The 27,868-nt window shown below is 43.2% G+C and overlaps 1 protein-coding gene across 2 annotated transcripts; it reads right to left on the bottom strand.

Moving 5' to 3' along the window:
• Window positions 1–176: 176 nt before the first annotated feature.
• On the bottom strand, window positions 177–24,634 carry ST3GAL5 (ST3 beta-galactoside alpha-2,3-sialyltransferase 5). Of its 2 annotated transcripts, XM_081328016.1 has the most exons (7): window positions 24,557–24,634; window positions 16,256–16,377; window positions 9,334–9,448; window positions 8,147–8,490; window positions 6,688–6,874; window positions 3,977–4,135; window positions 177–2,214 (listed from the first exon to the last, which is right to left on the bottom strand). In XM_081328016.1, exons 2-7 carry the CDS (start codon window positions 16,297–16,299, stop codon window positions 1,951–1,953), a joined length of 1,113 nt encoding a protein of 370 aa, XP_081184142.1. In that variant the 5' UTR covers window positions 16,300–16,377; window positions 24,557–24,634; the 3' UTR covers window positions 177–1,950. The 2 variants fall into 2 exon arrangements, with proteins under 2 accessions (XP_081184142.1, XP_081184141.1); XM_081328015.1 differs by lacking the exons at window positions 16,256–16,377; window positions 24,557–24,634 and adding an exon at window positions 9,831–9,985.
• Window positions 24,635–27,868: the final 3,234 nt, after the last annotated feature.

Genomic DNA, 27,868 nt, shown 5'->3' with positions numbered 1-27,868 from the left:
CTGGTGATGATGCCGCTGCTGCTTCTAAGGCAGGTCCCTCGCTAGGCGCTACGGAATGTGATCCCCAGCCTCCTCCAGTGCTGCCACCATATATATAAAAGGAAACGTGCCACTGGCCCTCAACATCATTCCCCCATTGCCGAGGGACCCAGCCCCGCCGGCGGTTGGAGTGGGGCTGCTGGAACAGGTCACCGATTATGGGACTGAGGGGAGCGGGCAAAGTATTTGTGAGGGGTGGCCAGGGTGAGCAAGAAAAAAGGAGAATTTGCTCCTGGAAGTTTATTTCGGGATTGTGTGGAGCTGAGGCGATGAAAGGTCAGGGTAGCCACTGGGAGGGAGGATGTGCTCGGCCTTTGGAGGAGTATCCCGATCCACGAACGGGGATGGTGGTGCCGCGTCCAGGTGAAGCCCTGAGGTAGGCAAAGCTGGAGGTGGTGCTGGTGCTCGTGGTCGAAAGAAACTTCATTGGCCTTTAGGGTCCAGGAAATGGTGGAGGAAGGATAGGGGCATTGGGATGCGTCCCATGGGAAAGAGGAATGAGGTCCTGTCTGGCAGGTTCTTCTGCCCCGAGATGGTCCGGAATGACAATCAAGGAAAATATTTCTGGCTCAGAGTTAAAATGAAAGGTCCTTGGGAGGGGTTGTCTCTGAGGATGGTGGTTTTCTTGCAGACGTTTCAGTACCCAAAGTGGGATAATAAGTGAAGTAATGATGTTACCTAGTTTGGGTCATGAGACATCTGCAAGAAAGCCACAAAGCTCAGAGAGCAGCAAGGACTCCACAACCGCCCTCCTCCTCCACTTCACAAACCCCATTCTCTTCTGGCACTGCTGATGTGACCTAGTTTGGGTCATGAGACATCTGCAAGAAATGCTGAATGGAAATGGCACCCGTGCCCTGCCCCCTGCCTCGCCTCGCCTCACCACGCAGGACGAGCCTCCTGCCCACCATCCCACCTGCCAGAGACCCCCTGGATCTCTCCCAACCGTGCCCGGCCCCAACAGACGTCCCTCCCCATGAGCAAATATATATATATATTCGTAGATTTTCACGGGTACAGGTATGTAGATCTTGGCGTATTCGGGTCTTTTCCCGTGTAAGAGTGAGTGTCTTGGTGACGTTTTGACGAGGTCCCACTCGTCATCTTCAGGGTGGTGTCTTCGGCTTTGTGCTTGTGCGATCAAAGCGTGATCAGAGCTGCCGTCTCTCTATAAATATTGGTGGGGTTGTGTGTGGTGCTGGCTTTGTTGCTGCAAGCGGGTTGGTTGGCTGTGTTGTTACATCCTGATTGGATGATGGCAGTTATTGTTTGCAGCTGAGTTGGTTGTTTTGTAACATCCTGTGTGGCTGAGGTGATGGCTGTGTGCCTATTAGTCTTTTGTGCTGTAACGACTTGAGTGATCGGCTGTTTGGTGACATCCTGAGCTCTAGTGTAGTGATATCCTGAGTTCTGGGCTGCAACATCCTGGGTGGTTGGCTGTGTTGTGACATCCCGAGTCTTCGTATTTTAACCTCTTGAGTTTTGTGATGTGATGTCCTCGGCAGACGGCTGCGGTGTAACATCCTGGGCTCTGGTTTGGCTCCGGGTTTGCGGTCTGGCTTTGTGTTTATGGTGTGTGTCAGTTTGCTTTGTGTGGGGGTCGGGAGGGGTGCAGCAGTTGGAGATGCCGCCGTGGTTTGGCTTCTGGATATTACCCCAAACAAAAACATTCAAGAAGTGCTGTGCATTAAAATGACCTATACAACTCCGGCTGAGGCACAGTCCAAGGAGCAAATGACCCATCTTTGCGAAACATCTGTCAAATATTAAATAAACAATGAACTCCCAAAAGCGATTGTCCCCTTCATACAGCAGCTGCCTCGGTTGGTCTGCCTGGAAAAGGGACACGGCTTTTTTTCAACCGAGGGAAGCTCGCGGGAATGTGCGAACATCCCATCTCTGCTTCCTCCCTTAGCCTGCTTTTTCGCAGAACTGACAGTAGATTCCTCCACTGAGGTCAGTGATGGCGCCTTCTTTGACCAGCTTTTGCAGAAATTGCCTCTCGTGGGTCACGTTGTGCATGATTTGCCTGTTCATATCCGTCATGCAAACGCTGTCATAATAATGCAGAGGTGTCTCGGGTTGACTCAAGTCGTATCCAAAGCCAGCTAAGCTGACTTGGTCACATAAATGTGTAGCTAGAAGCACAGCGACCATTCCAGTCGTGGCTACGTTCTACAGGGGATTAAAAAAAAAGGCATTTATTGCTTTTGCAAGAATGCAGTGTTATTGTGGTACAATTGTTAACCAGACGAATTAAGTGTCGATGGGGACTCTCTGTCATCCGGGTTGCGGTTGTCCCGAAGGCTCTTTTTCAAAAGGCAACTGGACTTTCTTGGTTTTTCCTTGAAGATGCTTCGCTTCTCATCCAAGAAGCTTCTTAGGTTCTGACTGGGGGGTGGAGAATGGAAGGATTGATATTCCTAAACAATCATAGGATCGTTGGCACTCCCTCTGAGAGTTGTTGATGCCATTCTCCACTGTTCGGTCAGAACTAAAGAAGCTTCTTGGATGAGAAGTGAGACGTCTTCAAGGAAAAACAAAGTCAGCCCCATTGCCTTTTGAAAAAGCGCCTTTGGGACAAATTGATTAAGATATAATTCACTGTAAGCAGTTTCTTTTAAAAAAGGCTGGACTTTTTTAGTTTGAAAGTAAAACGGAAGGGGGATTCAGGTTGGACCTTTGATTGGGCCAGCCTCTGTGGAAAAGCTTTCCCACACACACAGTTAATGCTATTTCTCCTGAAATTTGGGCTGGACTAGAAGACCTCCATGGTTCCTTCCTATTATTCCATGTTCTATGAAAAGAGTATTCTACCATTAAATGGCAAAAAAGGAGGCGAAGAGATTTGTGGGGGGGAACTAGCAAAAACTGGAAATGCAATCTGAATGTGACACCCATTCGAGTGCACTTCCCCCCCCAGAATAACAATACTCAGCATATTTTTTAATGATCTTAATATAATATACAGCTTGGTCCCATGACAAGAAGGAACTGAAACTGGAAGAAAACACAGCATATTTATGGAGAAAAGTGTCATCCAGAGAGAACTTAAATATCCTGGAACAGATTTCAATCTCTACTGTACTTTTAGCTTAAAAACCTCTTTTCCCACCTTCGGAGCAGAGGGAGAAACAAAAGCAAAATTCTAAATGGTTGACAATATTAGCATTTCACGTAGCAGTCATGCGCAGCTCAGAGGCCTGTCGTTTTTTATGTTAATATAGGGCAGGGGTAGGGAACCTTGGCCCCTTCATGACTTGTGGACTTCAACTCCCAGAATTCCTGAGCCAGGATGGAGGAAACGTTGGCCCCTTCATGACTTGTGGACTTCAACTCCCAGAATTCCTGAGCCACCATGGCTCAGCTTGGAAACCTCTCCCTTTCCCCTCAGCATGGCTGGCTCAGGAATTCTGGGAGTTGAAGTCCACGAGTCATAAAAGAGCCAAGGTGGCCTACCTCTGGTATAGGGAGTCCTAGAGTTACGATCACAGCTGAGCCCAATAGTTCTGTTGCTAAGTGGGACAATTAAATGAGCGTTACCCCATTTAACGACCTTTCTTGCCACCGTTCTTAAGTGGAACACTGCAGTTTTTAAGCTAGTCACACGGTTCTTAAGTGGATCTGGCTTCCCCATGGACTTTGCTCGTCAGAAATGTCGCCAAAGGGGGAGAACCACGTGACCCCGCAACCGTCACAAGTACATGTCAGTTGCCAAGCATCTGAATTTCTGATCATGTGACTGCGGAGATGCTGCAATGGTTGCAAGTGTGAAAATGGTCATAAGTTGCTTTTTTCAGGGAGGGCCCTTGTAACTTTGAACAGGCATTAAATGTACTGTTGTAAGTCAAGGATTGCCTATATTTTACTCTTGAGGCCCAGATAAAAGCAGAGAGAAATGTGACACATTTTCCTTCTTTCGCAAAGGGTACGCTACCTGATCCCCAAAAAAGAGTTTCTCTTGAGGTTCGGGGTACTGCAGAATATCCAACGCTGTCTCCTTAACGACGGCTGGGTTCAAAATCCGAAACTTCCTGGGCGCCAAGGGTATTTTCATAGCCACGTTCTTCCAAAAGAAGAGGTGCATCCAGAGCGGCTGAACAACAGCGCACAAAAACATCCAAATTACGACAGGGTTTCAAAACCGCCCTAATGTGAAACAATTACTCCAATGAAGTATTTAATTATGGGGGGGAGGGATAATAATAAGTCTCACTTAGTGACCACTGCTGAGACTAAATTGCTCATCAAAAAACCCCAGGATGGCGATCGTCAGAAGCTGCATCGGTCATAAATGGAGGATTGGTCGCAAAGTTACTTTTCAGCGCTGCCATAATTTGGAGAAGTCACTAAGCTGGGGAGTCGTTAAGCGAGGTTTACTTGTAATCCCTCCTTTCCCAGGGGTTACTAGGTCTTCCAAAATGTAAGGCCACAGCGAAATTTTCAAAATGGCTGAATTTGGTATCTCCAGCCAGAGATGGGAAGAAGGCCTAACTATCTAACTAACCTAACTAACCTAACAAATGAACTAACCTAACTAAATTGACTAACCGAATTAAACTAAATAAACCAACTAATGAATTAACCTAACTAACCTAATTAACTAATCTAACTAAACCAATGAATTAACCTAATTAAACTAATGAACTAACCTAACTAAACTAATGAACTAATGAACTAACCTAATTAACTAATCTAACTAAACCAATTAATGAACTAACAACTAAACTAAACTAACTAAACCAATTAATGAATTAACCTAATTAAACTAATGAGCTAACCTAACTAAACTAACCAAACAAAACTAAATTGACTATTCTAACTGAACTAAACTGAACCAACTAATGAACTAACCTAACTAACCTAATTAACTAATTACCTAGCCTAATTAACTAACTAACCTAACTAAACCAATTAATGAACTAACCTAACCTAACTAAACAAACTAACTAAGCCAGACATGTCAAACACAAGGCCCGGGGGCCAGATCCGGCCCGCGAAGTGGTTTCATGTGGCCCGCAAAGCCATCCTGGAAACAGTGAGGGAACGGCCCCCACTGCCTTGGCCCTGGCCCAGAGACCCTCCTTCTGCCAGAGACCCTCAGATCTGTCCCACTCCTGCCCAGGCCCCCCTAGGCACCCTTGATGCGAACGATGTAGAGCTGGCCACGCCCACCCAGTAGGCCATACGCACTCTAGCCACGCCCACCCAGTAGGCCACGCCCACCCAGGCCACACCCACCCGGCCCCCTGAGGGCAACCGCCATGTTGATGCGGCCCTCAATGAAATTGAGTTTGACACCCCTGAACTAAACTAATTGACCTAACTACCGTAACTTAAACTAAACTTACTAACGGGAGCACGTGAGACAAATTAAAATGAGATGGTGGTTTAAGGCATCCTTCCATTCTCACCCATTCCACAGAGGAGGCAATGAATTAAGGAATTTGTTGGGCATTTTTAAACAAGGAAAAAAAAGTCATAAAAATCAAATACAACAGGAGAAAAAAATAATAATGTAAAAATTGGGATTGTGTGCCTATGGACGGATATGTAGCCTTAAGGAGAAGTACAAATATTTTTCTAAAACATCTCTATTCAACAGGAACTCAATACATTTCCTATGGTTAGATTTAGTTTCGGATGGATTGAGTTTTAGTCTATTTCTAATTTTTCACTGTATACTCCTTAAGAGTGGCTTAAAGGGTGCCAATACATTTAATGCTCATAGCAATTTATTTAATTTTCACATCAATATAACTTACACAGTAATAATACATTTGGCATATAATAATAAATAATAAACCTTTATTTTCAAAGTACAACATGTGTACATTGAGATTAGCTGAGCCTCCCCCCATGCTCCCTCCCCCCAACACACAGTGACGACAAACCCTCCATCCTACCACACCATGTGAACCCACTAAACCACACACCGGCCTCTCCCAAGTCAATTCTGCGTAAGTTCACAGAGATTATATCCCATTCAAAAGCCTAACAGCCCACGGATAAAAGCTGTTTTTCAGCCTGTTGGTACGGCTGGCTATACTCCTATATCTCCTACCCGATGGTAGGAGAGTAAAGAGATACCGTCCAGGGTGTGAGTCATCCCTGAGAATCTTCCTCACTCTTCCAAGGCAACGAGCCCTGGCGAGGTCATCCAGTGGTGTCAGGGGACAGCCCACAATGTCTTCTGCTGTGCTCACTACCCTCTGTAATACTTTCCTGTCCACGGCTGTCAGACCAGCATACCAGACCACAATACCATACGAGAGGACGCTCTCTATAGTAGACCGGTAAAAGAGGGTCATAAGCCGTTGTTCTACCCTGTTCTTCCGCAAGACCCTAAGAAAGTGAAGCCTCTGTTGGGCCTTTGTAGCCACCTGGGTTGTATTAACTTTCCAGGTCAGATCTTCACAGAGGTAGACTCCCAAAAATTTAAAGGAGGAAACTCTCTCCACACAGCCCTCCCCGATGTAAAGTGGGGCAGGTTCCTCCTCACTTCCACTAAAGCCAAAATCTTTAGGCAATGCTAGCAGTGGGCCAGCTAAAAAAAATATATTAAAAATTGGAAACTGGCTATAGTAAACAATACAATTCCGGTATCTCTTATTACATACAAATGCAATATTTAACACCATTACTTACTAATGTTTCATTTTTCAGCACCGCTTTTATCCATGCAAAATCAGCAGTTTTAAATAATACTATCACTAACAAGCTATTTGGAAAATATTCATCTTGAGATAAAGGGGCTCCTTCAGGATACGTCATTCTTATTGTAGTTTTGTTACCGACATCATTTGTGTACCCCCGAACGGGTGCATCATTTAACCTATAAAACAAAATGTACCATGGAACTGAACATATAACTTTAATGCATGGATCATACAAAAAAAATGCATGGATAACAGAATAACATAGTTGGAAGGGACCTTGGAGGTCATCTAATCCAGCTCCCTGCTCAGACAGGAAACCCTGCAACATTTCAGACATGTGGCTGTCCCGTTTCTTTAAAAACCTCGTGTTGGAGCACCCACAACTTCTGGTGGCAGGTTGTTCCCCTGGTTAACTTCCATGTCAGGAAGTTTCTGCTTAGTTGATCCATGGCAACCATCAAATTAAGATTCACTGTGAAACAGAACATCTTTCATTGAGAGCTGCCCGGAATTTTACATTAGATGGGCGGCGTTATAAATGTTTTAAATGCATTTTAAAAAAGAGATAAAATCAAAGGCTTAGCCAACCAGAAAACAAAAGTTGAACTGTCTTAATTGGAAATATTCCTCGCCACACAGTTTGAACAAAATCCACGTGCTTCAGAAGCTGTGGATGCTGCATCCCTGGAGGTTTTAAGAAGAAACTGGAAAGCCACTTGTCTGGAATGGTATAATCAGGGGTCTTCAAACTTGGCCCTCTTTGGACTTGTGGACTTCAACTCCCAGAATTCCTCAGCCAGCCTCCATTTTGTTTGGTAGATTTAAGACGGGGGTCTTCAAACTTGGCCCTTTTATGACTTGTGGACTTCAACTCCCAGAATACCTGAGCTAGCATGGGGGAAATATGGGCCCTTCATGACTCGTGGACTTCAATTCCCAGAATTCCTGAGCCAGCATGGCTCAGCTTGGAAACCTCTCCCTTTCCCCTAAGCATGGCTGGCTCAGGAATTCTGGGAGTTGAAGTCCACCAGTCATGAAGGAGCCATAGTTCCCCCATGCTGGCTCAGGAATTCTGGGAGTTGAAGTCCACCAGTCATGAAGGAGCTATAATTCCCCATGCTGGCTCAGGAATTCTGGGAGTTGAACTCTATTGCCCTAATTCAGGGGTAGGCAACCTTGGCACTTTTTTGACTCGTGGACTTCAACTCCCAGAATTCCTGAGCCAGCCATGCTGAGGGGAAAGGGAGAGGTTTCCAAGCTGAGCCATCCTGGCTCAGGAATTCTGGGAGTTGAAGTCCACGAGTCGTAAAAGAGCCCAGGTTGCCTACCCCTGGTCTAGTCCCTAGAAGACCTCCAGGGTCCTTTTGGTCTTATTCTGTTAATTGACACCCTTTCCACGCAGGCTAATTTGTGACCTTAGGCCAAAAAATAAAAATAAAAATCCCTACCTTATCACAATATCAAAGTGGTTCAGGGAGGATCCCAGCTTCAATCCTCGCAATACGCTGCTGCTCCCCACAACTACACAACGTTTACACTGCTTAGACTGCAGGTCTGCTGGCAAACCGTCTTCGGGTAGAAGTTGGACCAAGTCCCGAAGTTTCTCCCCCAAATTCCGGAACCCAAACGGAGGCCGGTATTTGAAAAGATCAGGTTCAGATTCGGTATCTTTCGTTACGAAGGGAAGCAGCTCCTCGTTGTATCTGTCCAGAAACAGATGGCTCAACCGGTTCCTTGCAAAAGATGGCCGACACGTGGCTTGCGAAATTTCCTCGGCGTATTTTTGAGCTCTCTAGAACAGCAAAGTGGGCCAGCCGGTTAGGAAACCTTCTTTGTGATTAAGAATGTGCAGTCAACGCAACCTGGTAATGTGGCATGCATGTTTTGCTTTGATGCCTGATCTTGAACGCAATTAACGTAAGTCTTCTCCACACGCCCCGCTCCCAAAAAGCCGTCCGTAAAAATAATGATAAAAAAAATTGTATTCTCCAGAATTACTTGAATTGTCTATTTAAAAAAAGGCAATGTTTTATAAAGCAGTTCCTCTAATTGCAATGTGGAGAGGGCAGGCAATGAAATTTGAGGATATTGCAAAAGACACTAAATAACAGATTAAGTCATTGATCTCTTTTCAGAAAGAGAAATGCTTGCCAAATTAAACAAAAACAACAGAAAAATATTGTGAAATTCAATTTCTTTCTTCCTGGCCTTTTATGCAACAAGAGTCCCTGTTGTTCTGCAGCAAAAGGGACCCAAAAGATGAGGAGGAGGAGGAGGAGGAGGAAGAGAAGAGGAGGAGGAGGCGGAGAATAAGGAGAAGAGGAGGAGGAGGAGGAGGAGAACTGTGGGGTCCCTGGTGCTCTGAACTTGTTTTTTCCTTGCAGACGTATCATGACCCAACTAGGTAACATCATCAGGAGTAGAAGGGAATGGGAATTGCAGGGAGGAGGAAGAAGCGGAGAAGAAGAAAAAGAGGGGAGGAGGAGGTAGAGGAGGAGGAGGAGGAGGAGGAGGAGGAGAAAAAGAAAAAGGAGAAAAAGGAGAAGGACAAGAAACAGTACTATATCTGCTTCATGACCCCTTCCTACAGCACCATCTATGACTGTGGTACCTCTATTTACTGCACGGGGCTGACCTTGGCGTGATCAGGGTCGACCTTAGGAATCCTTCCTGTCCGGCATGTTTTGTCATCGTAAATCGTCTTGACCAGGTAAAGAAAGCAAAGTCCAGTCACAACGATCACGATATGTCTAAAAAGGGTAAACAGAAGAGGAGGCGTTCATGGACTGATCCCGTTCCTACAACCGATGCCCCAGAGTAGGCAATGCACACAACCTACTCGGTCCTGCGTTCAGCCCAGCCCACTCAGTGGGGTGCAATTAAACCACGCAGAGGGCACCATAAATGGGGTAATAAATTATGAACCCAACTTTTAAAAGGTAAAGAAGAGGAGCGCGTCTGAGACCAGATGCTCCGGAAGACCCAAAGGTCAACTCAAGAGGTGGGTCGCTCCTCAGGAGCAGAGTCCCATCCACGCTGCCTGCTTCTGGACGTCCCCACTCGCCCTCGTATCGCCTAGTGGGAGGAGACTTTCAGCATGTCATTTCCCAAATGACCTTGATTAATACTCACTGGCAATCCAAACTGGACCCAAAATTTTTGGTTGCTAAGCAGGGGTTTTGCCCCATTTTACAAACTTTCTTCCCACCGTCGTTAAGCAGATCACTGCGGTTGTTACATCAGCAGCACAGAAATCATAACACAAAAATAAAACAAGGTTGGTGGGCTTTGGTTTCAGAGCACAAGCCTCTAAATGCCCCTCTGGGTAGTAGAAATTAGCCGGAAGGATAAAACAAGAAAAATCTGTGGCTCACATTCCTGCCACAGTCTACTCGTGAGTAGGTCAGTATTGCCTGGAAATCTGACATGCTGACTTGATTCCAAGTGAAAGTACCTAGAAATGTAAAGCTAGTGCACCATATGCCTTAAATCTGGAAACACCAATGACGTTTTAAAATGGAGGGACAGAATAATAACAACAACAACAACAACAACCTTGGAACGGACCTTAGAGGTCATCTCTCTACATGGGGCTGCCCCTGAGGACCACTCGGAGGCTCCAACTGGTGCAGAATGCAGCCGCGCAAGTTGTAATGGGAGTCTCCCGATACTCCCATGTAACACCTCTTCTCCGCGAGCTGCATTGGCTTCCAGTTGCCCTCCGGGTGAGATTCAAGGTGCTGGTGATGACCTATAAAGCCCTACATGGCTTGGGTCCGGGATATCTGAGGGAACACCTGCTGCCAGCATCCACTTCCCATCGTCCTGTGCGCTCCCACAGGGAGGGCCTCCTTAGGGTGCCGCTGGTTAGGGAGTGCCGGCGGGTGATCCCCAGAGGGAGGGCATTTTCTGTGGGCGCGCCTGCCCTTTGGAATAACCTACCTGTGGAACTCCGGACTGCCCCCGATCTGCGTTCATTTCGCCGGGACCTGAAAACCTGGCTTTTCGATCTATCAGGCCTGGACTGAAGGGGTTTTAGCTTTTTAATATTGTTTTAATTGTTGGGCTTTAATTAATTTAATTCATTTTAATTTTATATTATCTTTTTATATTGTCTTTTATATGCTGCCCTGTAAACCGCCCTGAGTCCTTTGGGAATAGGGTGGTATAGAAAACTAATTAAATAAATAAATAAATAAATAAATCTAGTCCAACCCCCTGCTCAGGCAGGATAAGATCTGATTAAAGGAGCCAGTTTAGTCTAGTAGTTAAGGGGCTGGCCTAGGAACCAGGAGGTGGTGAGTTCTAGTCCTGCCTTAGGCATGGTTTGTGCCCGTAGCGCATGGCCGCGTGAGAGCAGACCTCCGCTCCCCACAGCTAATTTCGCCCTGCCAGGGAGACCCTAAATGGGTCTGAAGTCGCCCCGGAGAGGTGACTGCGAAGGAGGGGTGCTTGTTGATCACGAAGCGATGACAATCGCTTCGTTTGATCCGGGGAAAACCCTCCAAACCCAACAGGAGAAAGGCTAGCCGCATGCCAGCATTTAGCCCAAGCTGCTGCAGCTGAAGTCCAAGAGCGCTACCAAGAACAACGGTGAACAGCGTGCTTGGACCTGGTGAGAGTATTTAATCTTCTCTCCCTTATTTTACAACTAGTCCCTGGGAAAGATCCCCAAAGCAAACAACCTCCGAAAGTGAGGGGAGGGGACTACATTCCCATTCCCCCTAGACGGAAGCGGCGAATTAACCTTAAGGAGGAAAGAACATTATTGAAATTAAATTCAAAATACTACAATCTGATCAAACTTAGAAACTAAAAGAAACTGCTAAGATTATATTCTAAAGGATTTTGATTACATAAAAAAGAAAAATAATAAGAACTTTTTGTCTGAAAGAGCTGGAAAATAAATATTGTCAAGTGGACAATGAGAATATAGCACATTAAAGACAATGCCCAGAAACAAAGAAAAAAAAACCCGTCCCCATGAACTCTAATAACCTTTAAGAAGATAGTTGCTAAGGAACAGAAAAGAGATTGCATACTGGGCCGGCTATAAGATTGGAAAGTGTTTGAAGGAAAAGAAATATTTTGATTGTGGTTTAAATTTATGAACTGTTTAAAAACTTTGATCTATGATAAATCATTGAGAAGGGGAGTTACAGGAAGGATTTAAGCTGCCTAAATATACTGAATTAATAGTTGACTCCTGAAAGAAATAATTTTTATAAAACATTGATTTTACTGAAACCTTGTCAACTGAAAATTACAGTGGATTACAAAAAACAAATATAAAAACAATAACTATACAAAATTGGATTGTATAGATTTTGAGTTTTGGTTAGCTTGACAAGGCTAATTACAGAGACTATGGCATTTATGATGAACTACTTGAAAGGGGGAGACAACATGGATATGACATACTCAGCAAAAAATGACAGAAAACCACACTTAATATCTACTCCTGAAAGATTTAGCCTGAAAGATCAAAGACCTTTAGATACACTTCAAGACAAGACAAATACTTTCCAAGACGAAATTTATACAATGCTACGACAGGTACAAACTACAATAGACTTAAACCATGAGGAGATTAAACATAACTTTGATACTATAAGTGAATATACTTATAACTTAAATCTACGATCAAAAAACATCCAAAGGATGATGGTAAAGAATGAACAAAAAATCCAGACAACAGAATGTGAACAAGAAAAAATGATTCAACTTGTGAAGTTACAAATGAAGGGAATTATAACAATACAAACAAGAAAAAACATACAACACTTGGATACCACAATAAATATGGTGAATCAATAAGATGACTCTTACGAAAATAACATAAGCTGATAAGAAAAAAAATGCTACATATGGACGCTACTATTGTTGGTATAATTATAGAAGAAAATGTTTTTATTTAATCATTTAAATATGGAAAATATCAAATATTTGTTGTTGTTGTTAGCTGCGAAGTCGTGTCCGACCCATCGCGACCCCATGGACAACGTTCCTCCAGGCTTTCCTGTCCTCTACCATCTTCTGGAGTCCATTTAGGCTCATGCCTCCTGCTTCAGTGACTCCATCCAGCCACCTCCTTCTCTGTCGTCCCCTTCTTCTATTGCCCTCAACCTTTCCCAGCATTAGGCTCTTCTCCAGTGAGTCCTTCCTTCTCATTAGGTGGCCAAAGTATTTGAGTTTTAGCTTCAGGATCTGGCCTTCTAAAGAGCAGTCAGGTTTGATCTCCTCCAGGACTGACTGGTTTGATCGCCTTGCAGTCCAAGGGACTCGCAGGAGTCTTCTCCAGCTCCATAGTTCAAGGGCCTCGATTCTTTGGCGCTCAGCCTTTCTTATAGTCCAGCTTTCACTGCCATACATTGCAACTGGGAAGACCATAGCCTTGACTATACGGATTTTTGTTGACAGGGTGATATCTCTGCTTTTTACTGTGTGGTCTAGATTTGCCACTGCTTTCCTCCCCAGGAGCATGCATCTTTTAATTTCTTGGCTACAGTCCCCATCTGCAGTGATCTTGGAGCCCAGGAAAATAAAATATGTCACTACCTCCATTTCTTCCCCATCTATTTGCCAGGAATTGAGAGGGCCGGATGCCATGATCTTGGTTTTCTTAATGTTAAGTTTCAATCCAACTTTTGCACTCTCCTTCTTCACCCGCAACAAGAGGCTCTTTAGTTCTTCGCTTTCTGCCATTAGAGTGGTATCATCTGCATATCTTAGGTTGTTGATATTTCTCCCGGGAATCTTAATTCCAACTTTTGATTCATCTAGCCCTGCCTTTCTCATGATGTGCTCTGCATATAAGTTAAATAGGCAGGGCGACAGTATACAGCCTTGCCGGACTCCTTTCCCAATTTTGAACCAATCATTGGTTCCATGTCCAGTTCTCACTATTGCTTCTTGACCCGCATATGTTTCTCAAGAGACAAATAAGATGGTCTGGTATGCCCATCTCTTTAAGAACTTGCCAGAGTTTGTTGTGATCCACACAATCAAAGGCTTTAGCACAGTCAATGAAGCAGAAGTAGATGTTTTTCTGGAACTCCCTAGCTTGCTCCATGATCCAGCATATGTTAGCAATTTGATCTCTAGTTCCTCTGCCTCTTTGAAATCCTGCCTGTACTTCTGGTAGTTCTCGATCCACATACTGCTGGAGTCTAGCTTGTAGGATTTTAAGCATAACTTTACTAGCATGTGAAATGAGTGCAATGGTGTGATAGTTTGAACATTCTTTGGCACTGCCTTCTTTGGAATTGGAATATAAACTGATCTTTTCCAATCCTGTGGCCACTGTTGAGTTTTCCAAATTTGCTGGCAAATTGAGTGTAGCACTTTTACTGCATCGTCTTTTAAGATTTTGAATAGCTCAGCTGGAATACTGTCACCTCTACTAGCTTTGTTGTTGCTCAGCTTTTCTAAGGCCCACTTCACTTCACATTCTAGGATGTCTGGCTCGAGGTCAGTGACCACCTCATTGTAATTATCAGGGATGTTAAGCTCATTCTTGTATAGTTTTTCTGTGTAATTTTGTCACCTCTTCTTAATCTCTTCTGCCTCTGTTAGGTCCCTGCCATTTTGGTCCTTTATCATGCCCATTTTTGCATTAAACGTTCCCTTCATCTCTCCAATTTTCTTGAAAAGATCTCTGGTCCTCCCTATTCTATTGTTTTCTTCTATTTCTTTGCACTGTTCCTTTAAGAAGGCATTCTTATCTCTTCTAGCTATTCTCTGGAATTCTGCATTCAATTGGGCGTATCTTTCTTTTTCTCCCTTGCCTTTCGCTTCCCTCCTTTCCTCAGCTATTTGCAAAGCTTCTTCAGACAGCCATTTTGCTTTCTTGCATTTCTTTTTCTTTGGGATGGTTTTGGTTGCTACCTCTTGTACAATGTTGCGAACCTCCATCCATAGTTCTTCAGGCACTCTGTCTTTCAGATCTAACTCCTTAAATCTATTTGTCACCTCTACTGTATATTCAACAGGGATATGATTTAATTCATACCTGAGTAGCCTAGTGCTTTTCCCTACTTTCTTCAGTTTAAGCCTAAACTTTGCAATGAGAAGCTCATGGTCTGAGCCACAGTCAGCTCCTGGTCTTGTTTTTACTGACTGTATAGAGCTTCTCCATCTTGGCTGCAGAGCACATAGTCAATCTGATTTCTGTGTTGACCGTCTGGTGATGTCCATGGTAGAGCTGTCTCTTGGGATGTTGGAAAAGAGTGTTTGCTATGACCATCATATTCTCTTGACAAAATTCTATCAGCCTGTGCCCTGCTTCATTTTGCACTCCAAGGCCAAACTTGCCTGTTATTCCGGTTATCTTTTGGCTTCCTACTTTAGCATTCCAATCCCTCATGATGACAAGGACATCATTTTTTGGTGTTACTTCTATAAGGTGCTGTAGGGCTTCATAGAACTGGTCAATTTCATCGTCTTCAGCACCGGTGGTTGGGGCATAGACTTGGACTACTGTGATATTGAATGGTTTGCCTTGGATTCGAACTGAGATCATTCTGTCATTTTGAGGATTATATCCCAGTATTGCTTTTCCTACTCTTTTATTGACTATGAAGGCTACTCCATTTCTTCTGAGGGATTCTTGCCCGCAGTAGTATACCTGATGGTCATCTGAATTAAATTCACCCATTCCTGTCCATTTTAGTTCGCTGATACCTAAGATGTCGATGTTTAGTTTTGTCATCTCTTGTTTGACCACGTCCAGCTTTCCTTGATTCATGGATCTTACATTCCAGGTTCCTATGGAGAAAAAATCTTTACAGCATCAGACTTTCCTTTCACCACCAGACATATCCACAGCTGAGCGTCCTTTCGGCTTTGGCCCAGTCGCTTCATTCTTTCTGGCGCTACTAGCACTAGCCCTCTGCTCTTCCCCAGTAGCATACTGGACGCCTTCCGACCTGAGGGGCTCATCTTCCATCTTTTTTCCTTTTGGTACTGTCCATAGGGTTTTCATGGCAAAGATACCGGAGTGGGTTGCCATTTCCTTCTCCAGTGGATCACGTTTTGTCAGAACTCTCTGCTATGACCTGTCCGTCTTGGGCGGCCCTGCACAGCTCATAGCTTCATTGAATTACGCAAGCCCCTTCGCCACGACAAGGCAGTAATCCATGAAGGGGATCAAATATTAGAAATTATATTTGTTTAATCTTGTAAAAGGAGAATACTACTGGGTGAAGAGAAGATCAAGGAATATATCATAAATTGATATATTAATTGTGGAAATATAAAAATTAATTATTATTGTTTATTAACTATTATTAATTGTATATTCTTTTCTAAAAGAATTATGAACCAAGACAACACACTGTACACCAGGCACTAAGGCTGTTATCGTAAAAAAAAAACCAATAAAACTTTTACCAAAAAAAAAAAGAATTTTAGTTATTTAAGTCACTGTCTGCTACAATTCAAGAATAAAGTAAAAAGACTGATATTCTGGTCCTTTCAATGTTTTGGCCCAGTTTTTTAAAAGCAAATCCTCAAAAAGATCAATAGTGATTTTCATCCTCCTGGACAGAGACACTTACTTGAAACGACCTTTCAGATTCCAGGGTAATCTTTTCATCTTCATGTGTAACAAACGCAGAACATGGTCCAAAAAACCAGCAGCTCCTTTCTGGGTGAAATGCCTTTTAATCCTTCAGCATTGCTTGCAAAGAAAAATAGACAAAATGATTTATATTTAGCATCTCCAAACAAAACCCCAGGGCCAGACAGTAAATAACGATGCGACACAAAGGCATTACGGTTAGTTCCCAACTTACAACAATTCATTAATTGTCTGTTCAAAGTTACAGCGGCACTAGAAAAGGGGAGTTATGACCGTTTTTCATAAGCATTCTGGCCAATAATGAAAGACATTATTGGGCAGTTTCGCTTATACAATAACAATAACAATAATAAGTTGGAAGGGACCTTGGAGGTCATCTAGTCCAACCCCCTGCTCAGGCAGGAAACCCTACACCATTTCAGGCAAATGGCTGTCCAGTCTCTTCTTAAAATCTTCCAGGGTTGGAGCATTCACAGCTTCTGGAGGCAAGCAGTTCCACTGGCTGATTATTCTCACTGTCAGGAAGTTTCTCCTTAGTTCCAGGTTGCTTCTCTCCTTGGTTAGTTTCCATCTGTTGCTTCTTGTCCTGCCTTCGGGTGCTTTGGAGAATAGCTTGACTCCCTCTTCTTTGGGGCAGCCCCTGAGATATTGGAAGGCTGCTATCATGTCACCCCTCACTCTTCTCTTCGTTAAACTACACATACCCACTTCCAGCAACCGTTCCCTATATGTTTTAGCCTCCAGCCCCCTAATCATCTTTGTTGCTCTTCTCTGTACCCTTTCTAGAGTCTCGATATCTTTTTTACATCGTGGTGACCAAAACTGGATGCATACAAGCATTTTAGTCCTCATTTTAAGAGATACAATGTGCAAAGCCGGGCTCGAGCAGGAGGGTTGGACTAGAAGACCTCCAAAGCCCCTTCAAACTCTGTTATTCTACTTCCAAGATAATGTGAAATCCAATGTCTTTTTGCCCGTTGTTCTGCAGCAAAAGAGGAGATTGTGAATGGAAGAAACATATTACTAACTTGCTGAGAAACCGCCAAAGGCATTTTTGTTTTCAGACAGAAATACAGAAGTCCTATTCGTACATTTTTTAAAATCTGAAAAGCATTATTATACCGGAATGTCTGGTGAGTTTCAAGTTGTTTTCACCTTCTTCAGAACACAGCAGCACTGAAGCAACTGGGGTTAAACTCTGCCAGACCAGCCATGTTTAAAAATAGCTAGCTAAATTCTTCTCTCAAGAATCATACACGTTCAAATTCACGCCTGTGACTTAAGCCATTTATTTTTGAACTGGTACATTTTTGCATGTTTTTAATCCCACCGTAAGCCAGCTCAGGATCGCCTCGAACTGTGAGATGGGTAGCAAATAAATTCAATCATCATCATCATCATCATCATAAGTTGGAAGGGACCTTGGAGGTCATCTAGTCCAACCCCCTGCTCAGGCAGGAAACCTTATACCATTTCAGGCAAATGGCTGTCCAGTCTCTTCTTAAAAACCTCCAGTGTTGGAGCATTCACCACTTCTGGAGGCAGGTTGTTCCACTGATCGATTGTTCTAACTGCCAGGAAGTTTCTCCTTAGTTCTAGGTTGCTTCTCTCCTTGACTAGTTTCCATCCGTTGCTTCTTGTCCTGCTTTCAGGACATCATCATCCCGTGGCTGGGCCTGGACAGCTACCGGGTGCAGTCCCTATGCCAACAACGATCAAACCTTTTACAAGAATACTGGCAAATTCAGTATTCAATCATCTGATGGAAAACAATTTGTACCCAGCAGAACAAAAAGGAAATTATAAAAAATCAAGAGGAACAAAAGATCAGCTGCTCATTGACAAAATGGTACTTAAAAATGCAAAACGATGAAAAACAAATTTAAATATGGCGTGGATTGATTACAATCATAAAAAATGAAGAGGCTAAATTGCTCTGGGAGTTTAGAATTGAAACAGACAAAAACCTGCTGTGTAACACACCAAACTTAACAACTGTCAATAAGAAAGACAAAAAAGTCTGAACAGTGGACCTGGCAGTATCCAGAGACAGCAGAATAGAACAGAAAAAAAACCTAGAAAAAGGTAATGAAGGGATTTTATTATGCTTAAGGTTGATGATGATGTTGTTAGCTGCAAAGTCATGTCCGACCCATCATGACCCCATGGACAATGTTCCTCCAGGCCTTCCTGTCCTCTACCATCTTCTGGAGTCCATTTAGGCTCACGCCTACTGCTTCAGTGACTCCATCCAGCCACCTCATTCTCTCTCGTCCCCTTCTTCTATTGCCCTCGATCTTTCCCAGCATTAGGCTCTTCTCCAGTGAGTCCTTCCTTCTCATTAGGTGGCCAAAGTATTTGAGTTTTAGCTTCAGGATCTGTCCTTCCAAAGAGCAGTCGGGGTGGATCTCCTCTAGGACTGACCGGTTTGATCGCCTTGCAGTCCGAGGGACTCGCAGGAGTCTCTTCCAACACCAGAGTTCAAAGGCCTCAATCCTTTGGCGCTCAACCAAAGATTGATGTTAGCAATATTGATATTAGTAGTGATACTTTGTAATCATCTTTGTTTATGTGCAAGCAGTTTTGTAGGTGCTTTCTATTGGGAAATTAGTTATATAAAAGCAAACGTTTCATGCTTCTGGTACAGGTAATTGCTTACATGAAAAAAAATCATGGTAAGGGGAGGGGGAAAAAGGAGTTATGGTGGAGCCTGGGTTGCTGTGTATGAGTCATCATCTAGGAATTATTTTTCTGTACCTTTTGGTTCCTAGTACCAAGACCAGATCTCTTTGTTCTGAAGGGGTATAAAAGGTGGAAGGCATCTTTCCTGGTTGTTGCCTTCATCTCTCTACCAGCCGCGAAGAGAGATGTGGCCACCCGACTCATTTTGATCAAAATAAAAGTTGTTTGCTTGCTGAAACCTCGGCTCGGGAGTTTCTTTGCCTCTTTTAAATTCCTGAGTAATGCTGGGGCGATTGTGAGGCTAAGTGGAAAACCATACAGTAACAAAATGCAAAGACCTACTCAGTTCTCAACTTACAACGATTTGCTTAGTGTCAGATTCAAAGTTATAGCAACCCTGACCATTTTTCACACTTAAAACCGTTGCAGCATCCCCCGTGATCAAAATTCAGGCGCTTGGTAACTGACTCACATTTACGACGGTCGCTGCGTCCCGGGAGGGGGGGGGGTCACATGATCCCCTTTTGTGACTTTCCAACAAGCAAAGTCTATGGGGGAAGCCAGATTCCCTTAACGACCGTGTCCCTCGTTTAACGACTGCAATGATTCGCTCAACAAAGATGGCAAGAAAGTGACATGGTGCAAAACTCACTTCACCAATGTTTCGCTTAGAAACAAAATGCTGGGCTCAATTGTGTCGTACGTTGAGGACTACCAATAGAACCGTGGCAAAGGAAAGCCAAGGTAGCATCAATGGTGACAGGAGCCTGGGGTGCAATCCCCAAACATCTGGAGCATGGCTAGAACACCTTCGGCACTGACACATTCGCCATCGGTCAATTGCAAAAGGCGGCTTTATTCAAAACAACTTAAATCCTGCAGCAATCAATATCTGTAACAGCATCAAACATCTGCCTATCCCAGGCCTTTGGGAAGGACTCGATAGGTGGATAAAAATGCGAAATCCAGTCTAAACATCTGGCTGTCCGTGGGACGAATCACAGGCTGCCTCTTTTAAAGTCCCAGCACTTTTTTTGAGCATTGGAAACCCTTTAACTAATGACTGATGCTTGACATTTACATATTCCCGCTGGTCACCGGTAGTTTTTTTTTCCTGTAAGATTTCTGTCAGAATCCATTTATATCATATTCATAAATGTATGTTTAAAACGTTGTTCCTGGATTCTGCCATCTCCGAAGAGAGCAATAAACATAAAAGGTCCTAAGTTCCTTTTTCCCACGATGGGGGGCTGACCAAATGGGGTTAAGGGGGGGTTGAACCGGGAACTCTTTATAAGGTTTTAGCTTGTAGAACAATATTAAGTCCTGTCTTGTATTCCTACAACCAAACATGTCATAGTAAAGATTCCTTTTGGACTAGATTTGGCTCCAAGAGTTTTGTCTTCCTAAGATGTGGTTTGGGGTGGGTCCTGACAATTTCATTTTTATCACACTCCGATCTGATTATGAAGGGTAAATCTCTGCATGTCTATATGGATATTCTCAGTCTTTTTTTTTTTAGCTTTTGTCCTTGTCGTAGAGAACAGGAGTCCAAAAGATGCTTTTTCAGGAGGCAACTGGACTTTCTGCTTTTTCCTTGAAGAGGTTTCCCTTCTCATCCGGGAGGCTTCTTCAGCTCTGACTGGATGGTGGGGAAGGGAAGGATTTACAGCAGTGGCCCAAATTGTGGAAACCTTCTGGGAAAACTGTACAGGAGAAATGCCACCTTTGGTTAAGTTTCCACCCATTTTTCTTCTAATTTCTTTAATAACTGCAGCCCTGTTCACTTAATAATACTATTTTACATCGCTTTCTGGGCAACCGGTCAACTCTTCGCACCATTACTTTAATTTTATTATGTTTTACAAGCTCACTCAATGAAAGAACACAAAAAACCCCAACCAACTGGACAGCAATCACATAACACACTGACATCAATAATTGAATCCTACTGTGATCTGATTGGTTCATTGCCAAAACAAGATGACACCCGATTGGCTTTCTAAACACTCGTGCTCATTGGCTGCAATCGGATGAAGGAAAGCTACCTGATATCAACCTGATATCAAGCTGTGCTTGCTTTTTCTGGTTGTTTGGCTATAACTTTTCATAGGATACAGTACAGATAAATTGAACAAACTACGCTGCGTCGCACTCTTGATTAAATTATCTTTCCATTGATGTATAATTTTATGGTACTACTCCAAAAAAAAGTGGTGTTATTAGCCATCAAACCGCAAAAATACACTTTTTCCCAAAAGGTTTCCACGATTTTGGCCACTACTGTATACTACTCCTTGCAGGCAGCTGGTCATTTGCCTTCTTTTAGAGAGTCATTGAGGTTTATCTGTGTCCTCAGGGTCAACTGGGTAGTGCAAATGGGTGTGGATCCTTCTTGCACCTGCTAAAAGAACTGTGTTGTAGACTGGAGATAGATGATGTCAACAACTCTCTGCAAGGACTATCAATCTTTCCATTCTCCCCACCATCCCCTGTCAGAGCCGAAGAAGCTTCTTGGATGCGAAGCGAAACGTCTTCAAAGAAATACAAGGACAGTCCAGTTGCCTCCTGAAAAAAGCCATTTTGGGACTCCTGCTTTCTACCACACGGACAAAAGCTAAAAAAAATAGTAAAGAAAAAGTAAAACCAGGATAATAACGCTGTCAAACAGGACCAGCAGTGAAGAACAACCTTGGTGACCGTCCCAGGATGGATCCTGCAAGACCAACTGTTTAACAGAAAAAGGGAAGGGCAACCTCAGCATAAAAATATTCCCAAGCATGTTTTTGCATCAGGAGGAAACAGAATAAGGGGTGCAGGAGATATATCACCTGACGTTTGCAACCCGAGCTACTAATCTGCTACTCCCCGGTGGAGGCTTATATTATGCCCCACTTTCTGTCAGCTGTCCTACTGATCATTGTTCCTGGACAGCCAGCAAAATTATCTCCTCCTTCCTCAAGGAAGCAGAATTACATTTTCTAGCACGGAAAGCTGTTTTGCTTGATAAGAGTTTGCCTCCTGCAAGGAACAGAGCTAGTCCCTGACTTACGACAGTCTGTTTAGTGACCGTCTGAAGTTACAACGGCAGTGGGGAAAAATGACCGATGACCGTTTTTCACACTTACGACCGTTGTAGCATCCCGGTGGGTCACGTGATCAAAATTCGGACGCTTGGCAACTGGCATGTACGTACGAGGGTTGCAGCGACCCGGGGTCACGTGATCCCCTTTTGTGGCCTTCTGACCAGCAAAGCCGGATTCACTTCACAGCCGTGTTACTGACTTAACAACTGCAGTGTTTTACTTAACAACTGTGGCAAGGGCAGTCGTAAAATGGGGCAAAACTCATGTAACAAACCTCTCGCTTAATGACAGGAATGTTAGTCTCAGTTGAGGTTGTAAGTTGAGGTCTACTTGTATTAATTGTGGCCCACAAAAGATTTACGCCACATTAAATGGAAAGTTGGTCTGTAGTTAACTGTTCGGCCTAGGTCAAGGGTACGCAATCTTGGCTCTTTTATGACTCTTGGACTTCAGCCAGCTTGGCTAGCTCAGGAATTCTGGGAGTTGAAGTCCACGAGTCATAAAAGAGCCAAGGTTGCCTACCCCTGGCCTAGGTCCAAGAAAAGTCATTCTTAGCTGTGGAACCTCATTGTCTGGAGGAAATGGACGGTTACATACATACATACATACTACAGTACATCTGACAGCCATTTGTCTGGAAGCAGGGGGTTGGACTAGCCGCAGACAATAGATAAGATTCATGTAACCTTGAGATATCAGCTGTGAGAAGCTCAGCTGTGTTCCACATTCAGTGACTATTTTTTTTTGCATTCTCTGATTGTAAAGCTTTTAGTCTAATACACTACTAAGAAAATATGGATGAAGATGAGGAACAGATTCTCTCTATGCTGAAAGCAATTCATCAGACTATTCTTACAGACACTGATGAAATAAGAGGCTACAGAAAAGAACAAGAAGTCAGCCCAGATACACGAACTCAAGCTTTGATTACAACTAAAAATTCAACTACACAGAATATAACAGAAAAAGTGGAACAATTAAATATTATGACAGAAGATTTAACTGATCAACAAACACAGTCAATGGAAAACTCAGAAAAGGGACTGATAATATGGAAAAAGGAAAAGATTTTCTACATAAATCAGAAGGAACCTGAGAATCAAGAATAAGAACAGACTGAAGAGAAGATAAACAGTTCAGGACAACTACGTTGAGATGGGAGATACGATTTGTTAATCCTCTCAAAAAAATGGTGACCAGATGGTTTTTTCTATGTCAATAACAATACAGGGAATTTGTTTCATGACTCAAAAACACAGACATGGAAGACGATTTGGCAAAGAAAGAAAGCTAGAACAAGCCTGAAGAAAATTGGGGGTTTGACTTACTCATGAGAATTAAAATAGAATACACTCAAATAGATAAGATGTGTACTTTGAATATTAGATATTGTTATGAGTTGAGATAAAAAAACTTTGATTATTTAAAAACTTAGAAGTATAAATATTAAGAGTTAAATTTGAACACTGATTTGCTTATAAAGGTCAAATGTAAAGGTAATTAAGATATCTATATATGCTAAAAACCTATCGATGAATGTAACAAATATGTTTTTACTTAGCGGTAATAATAAAAATTATTAGCTTAAATATGAGATAGTAGATATAAAGAGAAAAAGAGAGGAAGTATTAAATGTTGAAATATGAGAAATTTGGGTTACTAAATTTAAGGTATTTGGAAATTACTAGAAAATAAGAATATTATATTGTATTATTAATTAGTTGATGTAGATGGTGAGAATTCAAATAGATAAGCCGTGTATCCCAAACATTAGATGTTGTGATAAACTGTGATAAAAGGAATTGGGGTTATTTAAAATTTGGAAATTATAAATATCAAACGTTAAATTTAAATATTAATGGGACATTTTTAAAAAATGGGAAAAACTAACCAGGACATTGATTGTCTAAAAAGATTGAATGTTAAAACAACAAGTTATGTATAAACTAAAAATTATCAATAAATCTAAGAAAGTTATTTTTTTATTTATTTGATATAATAAGAATTGTATTAATTTAAATACGAGGGAGGAAATACTAAGGGGAAAAAGAGAGGAAACATCAGCGACCAACCAACCCAGCCGCCACGCTGCTTTTCAAACATTTAAGTGTAAAACTAGAAAATCAATAAAACCGTCTTTAAAAAATAAATAAAATGACTACAAAGCCTACCCTCCCCAGCCAACGCATCAACGGAGTCCCGGCATTCTTCCAAAGCGGTGAAAAGAGGCGCAAATCGACCACCCCCCCCCCCAAATTCCCCCAAAACCCGAAGAAGCCCCCTCCCCCGCCCTATTTTGCAATGCTTAGACAAGGCGCGCGCCGGATTTTTGCACGGTGCAAACCCTCCCCCCTTCTCTTTTTTGCAAAAAGCGCCCCCTCCCCAGGATTTCTCTCCCACCCACCCCAATTTTGCAAAACTGACCACGAACCCCGCTGCAAAGCCGCCCCCCACAAGGGAAGCAATCTGTCCCACTGCGCCCCCCCACCCCACCCCAAAAAACAAGCTACCTCCAACCTGGAGGACGCCCAGCATCCGCGAGCGGAGCACACGATGAGTCCCCGGGTTGCGCGCGAGATGCTCCACACCTCGGGACCGGAACGAGCGTGCGGCTCGGCCAATGGGCAGCCAGCAAAGAGAGGGCGGGACCGTCTGGATCACAGACTTAGAAAGGGGTAGAGAAGCCCTCCGTTTCCTCTTCGAAAAGAAAAAAGAGGAGAGAGGGTTTTTGTTGTTGTTGTTGTTATTGTTATTATTGTTGTTGTTGTTATTATTATTATTATTATTATTATTATTATTATTATTATTATTATTATTATTGTTGTTGTTAGCTGCGAAGTCGTGTCCGACCCATCGCGACCCTATGGACAACATTCCTCCAGGCCTTCCTGTCCTCCACCATCTTCTGGAGTCCATTCAAGCTCACGCCCACTGCTTCAGTGACTCCATCCAGCCACCTCATTCTCTGTCGTCCCCTTCTTCTATTGCCCTCGATCTTTCCCAGCATTAGGCTCTTCTCCAGTGAGTCCTTCCTTCTCATTAGGTGGCCAAAGTACTTGAGTTTTAGCTTCAGGATCTGGCCTTCTAAAGAGCAGTCAGGATTGATCTCCTCTAGGACTGACCGGTTTGATCGCCTTGCAGTCCAAGGGACTCGCAGGAGTCTTCTCCAGCACCATAGTTCAAAGGCCTCAATTCTTTGGCGCTCAGCCTTTCTTATGGTCCAACTTTCACTGCCATACATTGCAACTGGGAAGACCATAGCCTTGACTATACGCACTTTTGTTGACAGGGTGATGTCTCTGCTTTTTAGTGTGCTGTCTAGATTTGCCATGGCTTTCCTCCCCAGGAGCAAGCGTCTTTTAATTTCTTGGCTACAGTCCCCATCTGCAGTGATCTTGGAGCCCAGGAAAACAAAATCTGTCACTACCTCCATTTCTTCCCCATCTATTTGCCAGGAATTGAGAGGGCCAGTTGCCATGATCTTGGTTTTCTTAATGTTAAGTTTCAACCCAACTTTTGCACTCTCCTTCTTCACCCGCAACAAGAGGCTCTTTAGTTCTTCTTCACTTTCTGCCATTAGAGTGGTATCATCTGCGTATCTTAGGTTGTTGATATTTCTTCCGGCAATCTTAATTCCAACTTTTGATTCATCTAGCCCTGCCTTTCTCATGATGTGCTCTGCATATAAGTTAAATAGGCAGGGCGACAGTATACAGCCTTGCCGGACTCCTTTCCCAATTTTGAACCAATCAGTGGTTCCGTGTCCAGTTCTCACTGTTGCTTCTTGACCCGCATATAGGTTTCTCAAGAGACAAATAAGATGGTCTGGTACTCCCATCTCTTTAAGAACTTGCCACAGTTTGTTATGATCCACACAATCAAAGGCTTTAGCATAGTCAATGAAGCAGAAGTAGATGTTTTTCTGGAACTCCCTAGCTTTCTCCATGATCCAGCGTATGTTGGCAATTTGATCTCTAGTTCCTCTGCCTCTTCGAAATCCTGCCTGTACTTCTGGTAGTTCTCGATCCACATACTGCTGAAGTCTAGCTTGTAGGATTTTAAGCATGACTTTACTAGCATGAGAAATGAGTGCAATGGTGCGGTAGTTTGAACATTCTTTGGCACTGCCTTTCTTTGGAATTGGAATGTAAACTGATCTTTTCCAATCCTGTGGCCACTGTTGAGTTTTCCAAATTTGCTGGCAAATTGAGTGTAGCACTTTTACTGCACTGTCTTTTAAGATTTTGAATAGCTCAGCTGGAATACTGTCACCTCCACTAGCTTTGTTTTTGCTCAGCTTTTCTAAGGCCCACTTCACCTCACATTCTAGGATGTCTGGCTCGAGGTCAGTGACCACATCATTGTGATTATCTGGGACGTTAAGCTCATTCTTGTATAGTTCTTCTGTGTAATTTTGCCACCTCTTCTTAATCTCTTCTGCCTCTGTTAGGTCCCTGCCATTTTGGTCCTTTATCATGCCCATTTTTGCATTAAACGTTCCCTTCATCTCTCCAATTTTCTTGAAAAGATCTCTGGTCCTCCCTATTCTATTGTTTTCTTCTATTTCTTTGCACTGTTCATTTAAGAAGGCATTCTTATCTCTTCTAGCTATTCTCTGGAATTCTGCATTCAATTGGGCATATCTATGTTTTTCTCCCTTGCCTTTCGCTTCCCTCCTTTCCTCAGCTATTTGCAAAGCTTCCTCAGACAGCCATTTTGCTTTCTTGCATTTCTTTTTCTTTGGGATAGTTTTGGTTGCTACCTGTTGTACAATGTCGCGAACCTCTGTCCATAGTTCTTCAGGCACTCTGTCTATCAGATCTAATTCCTTAAATCTATTTGTCACCTCTACTGTATATTCAACAGGGATATGATTTAATTCATACCTGACTGGCCTAGTGCTTTTCCCTACTTTCTTCAGTTTAAGCCTAAACTTTGCAAGGAGAAGCTCATGGTCTGAGCCACAGTCAGCTCCTGGTCTTGTTTTTACCGACTGTATAGAGCTTCTCCATCTTTGGCTGCAGAGCATATAGTCAATCTGATTTCTGTGTTGACCGTCTGGTGATGTCCATGTGTAGAGCCGTCTCTTGGGTTGTTGGAAAAGAGTGTTTGCTATGACCATCGTATTCTCTTGACAAAATTCTATCAGCCTGTGCCCTGCTTCATTTTGTACTCCAAGGCCAAACTTGCCTGTTATTCCAGTTATCTTTTGGCTTCCTACTTTAGCATTCCAATCCCCCATGATGATAAGGACATCATTTTTTGGTGTTACTTCTATAAGGTGCTGTAGGGCTTCATAGAACCGGTCAATTTCATCCTCTTCAGCACTGGTGGTTGGGGCATAGACTTGGACTACTGTGATATTGAATGGTTTGCCTTGGATTCGAACTGAGATCATTCTGTCATTTTGAGGATTGTATCCCAGTATTGATTTTCCTACTCTTTTATTGACTATGAAGGCTACTCCATTTCTTCTGAGGGATTCTTGCCCGCAGTAGTATACCTGATGGTCATCTGAATTAAATTCACCCATTCCTGTCCATTTTAGTTCGCTGATACCTAAGATGTCGATGTTCAGTCTTGTCATCTCTTGTTTGACCACGTCCAGCTTTCCTTGATTCATGGATCTTACATTCCAGGTTCCTATGGAGAAAAAATCTTTACAGCATCGGACTTTCCTTTCACCACCAGACATATCCACAGCTGAGCGTCCTTTCGGCTTTGGCCCAGTCGCTTCATTCTTTCTGGCGCTACTAGTACTAGCCCTCTGCTCTTCCCCAGTAGCATATTGGACGCCTTCCGACCTGAGGGGCTCATCTTCC

The sequence above is a fragment of the Vipera berus genome (genome assembly GCF_964194415.1).
Source record: "Vipera berus genome assembly, chromosome: 4".
Taxonomy (NCBI): Eukaryota; Metazoa; Chordata; class Lepidosauria; order Squamata; family Viperidae; genus Vipera; species Vipera berus.
This window is presented reverse-complemented; position numbering and strand designations above follow the sequence as displayed.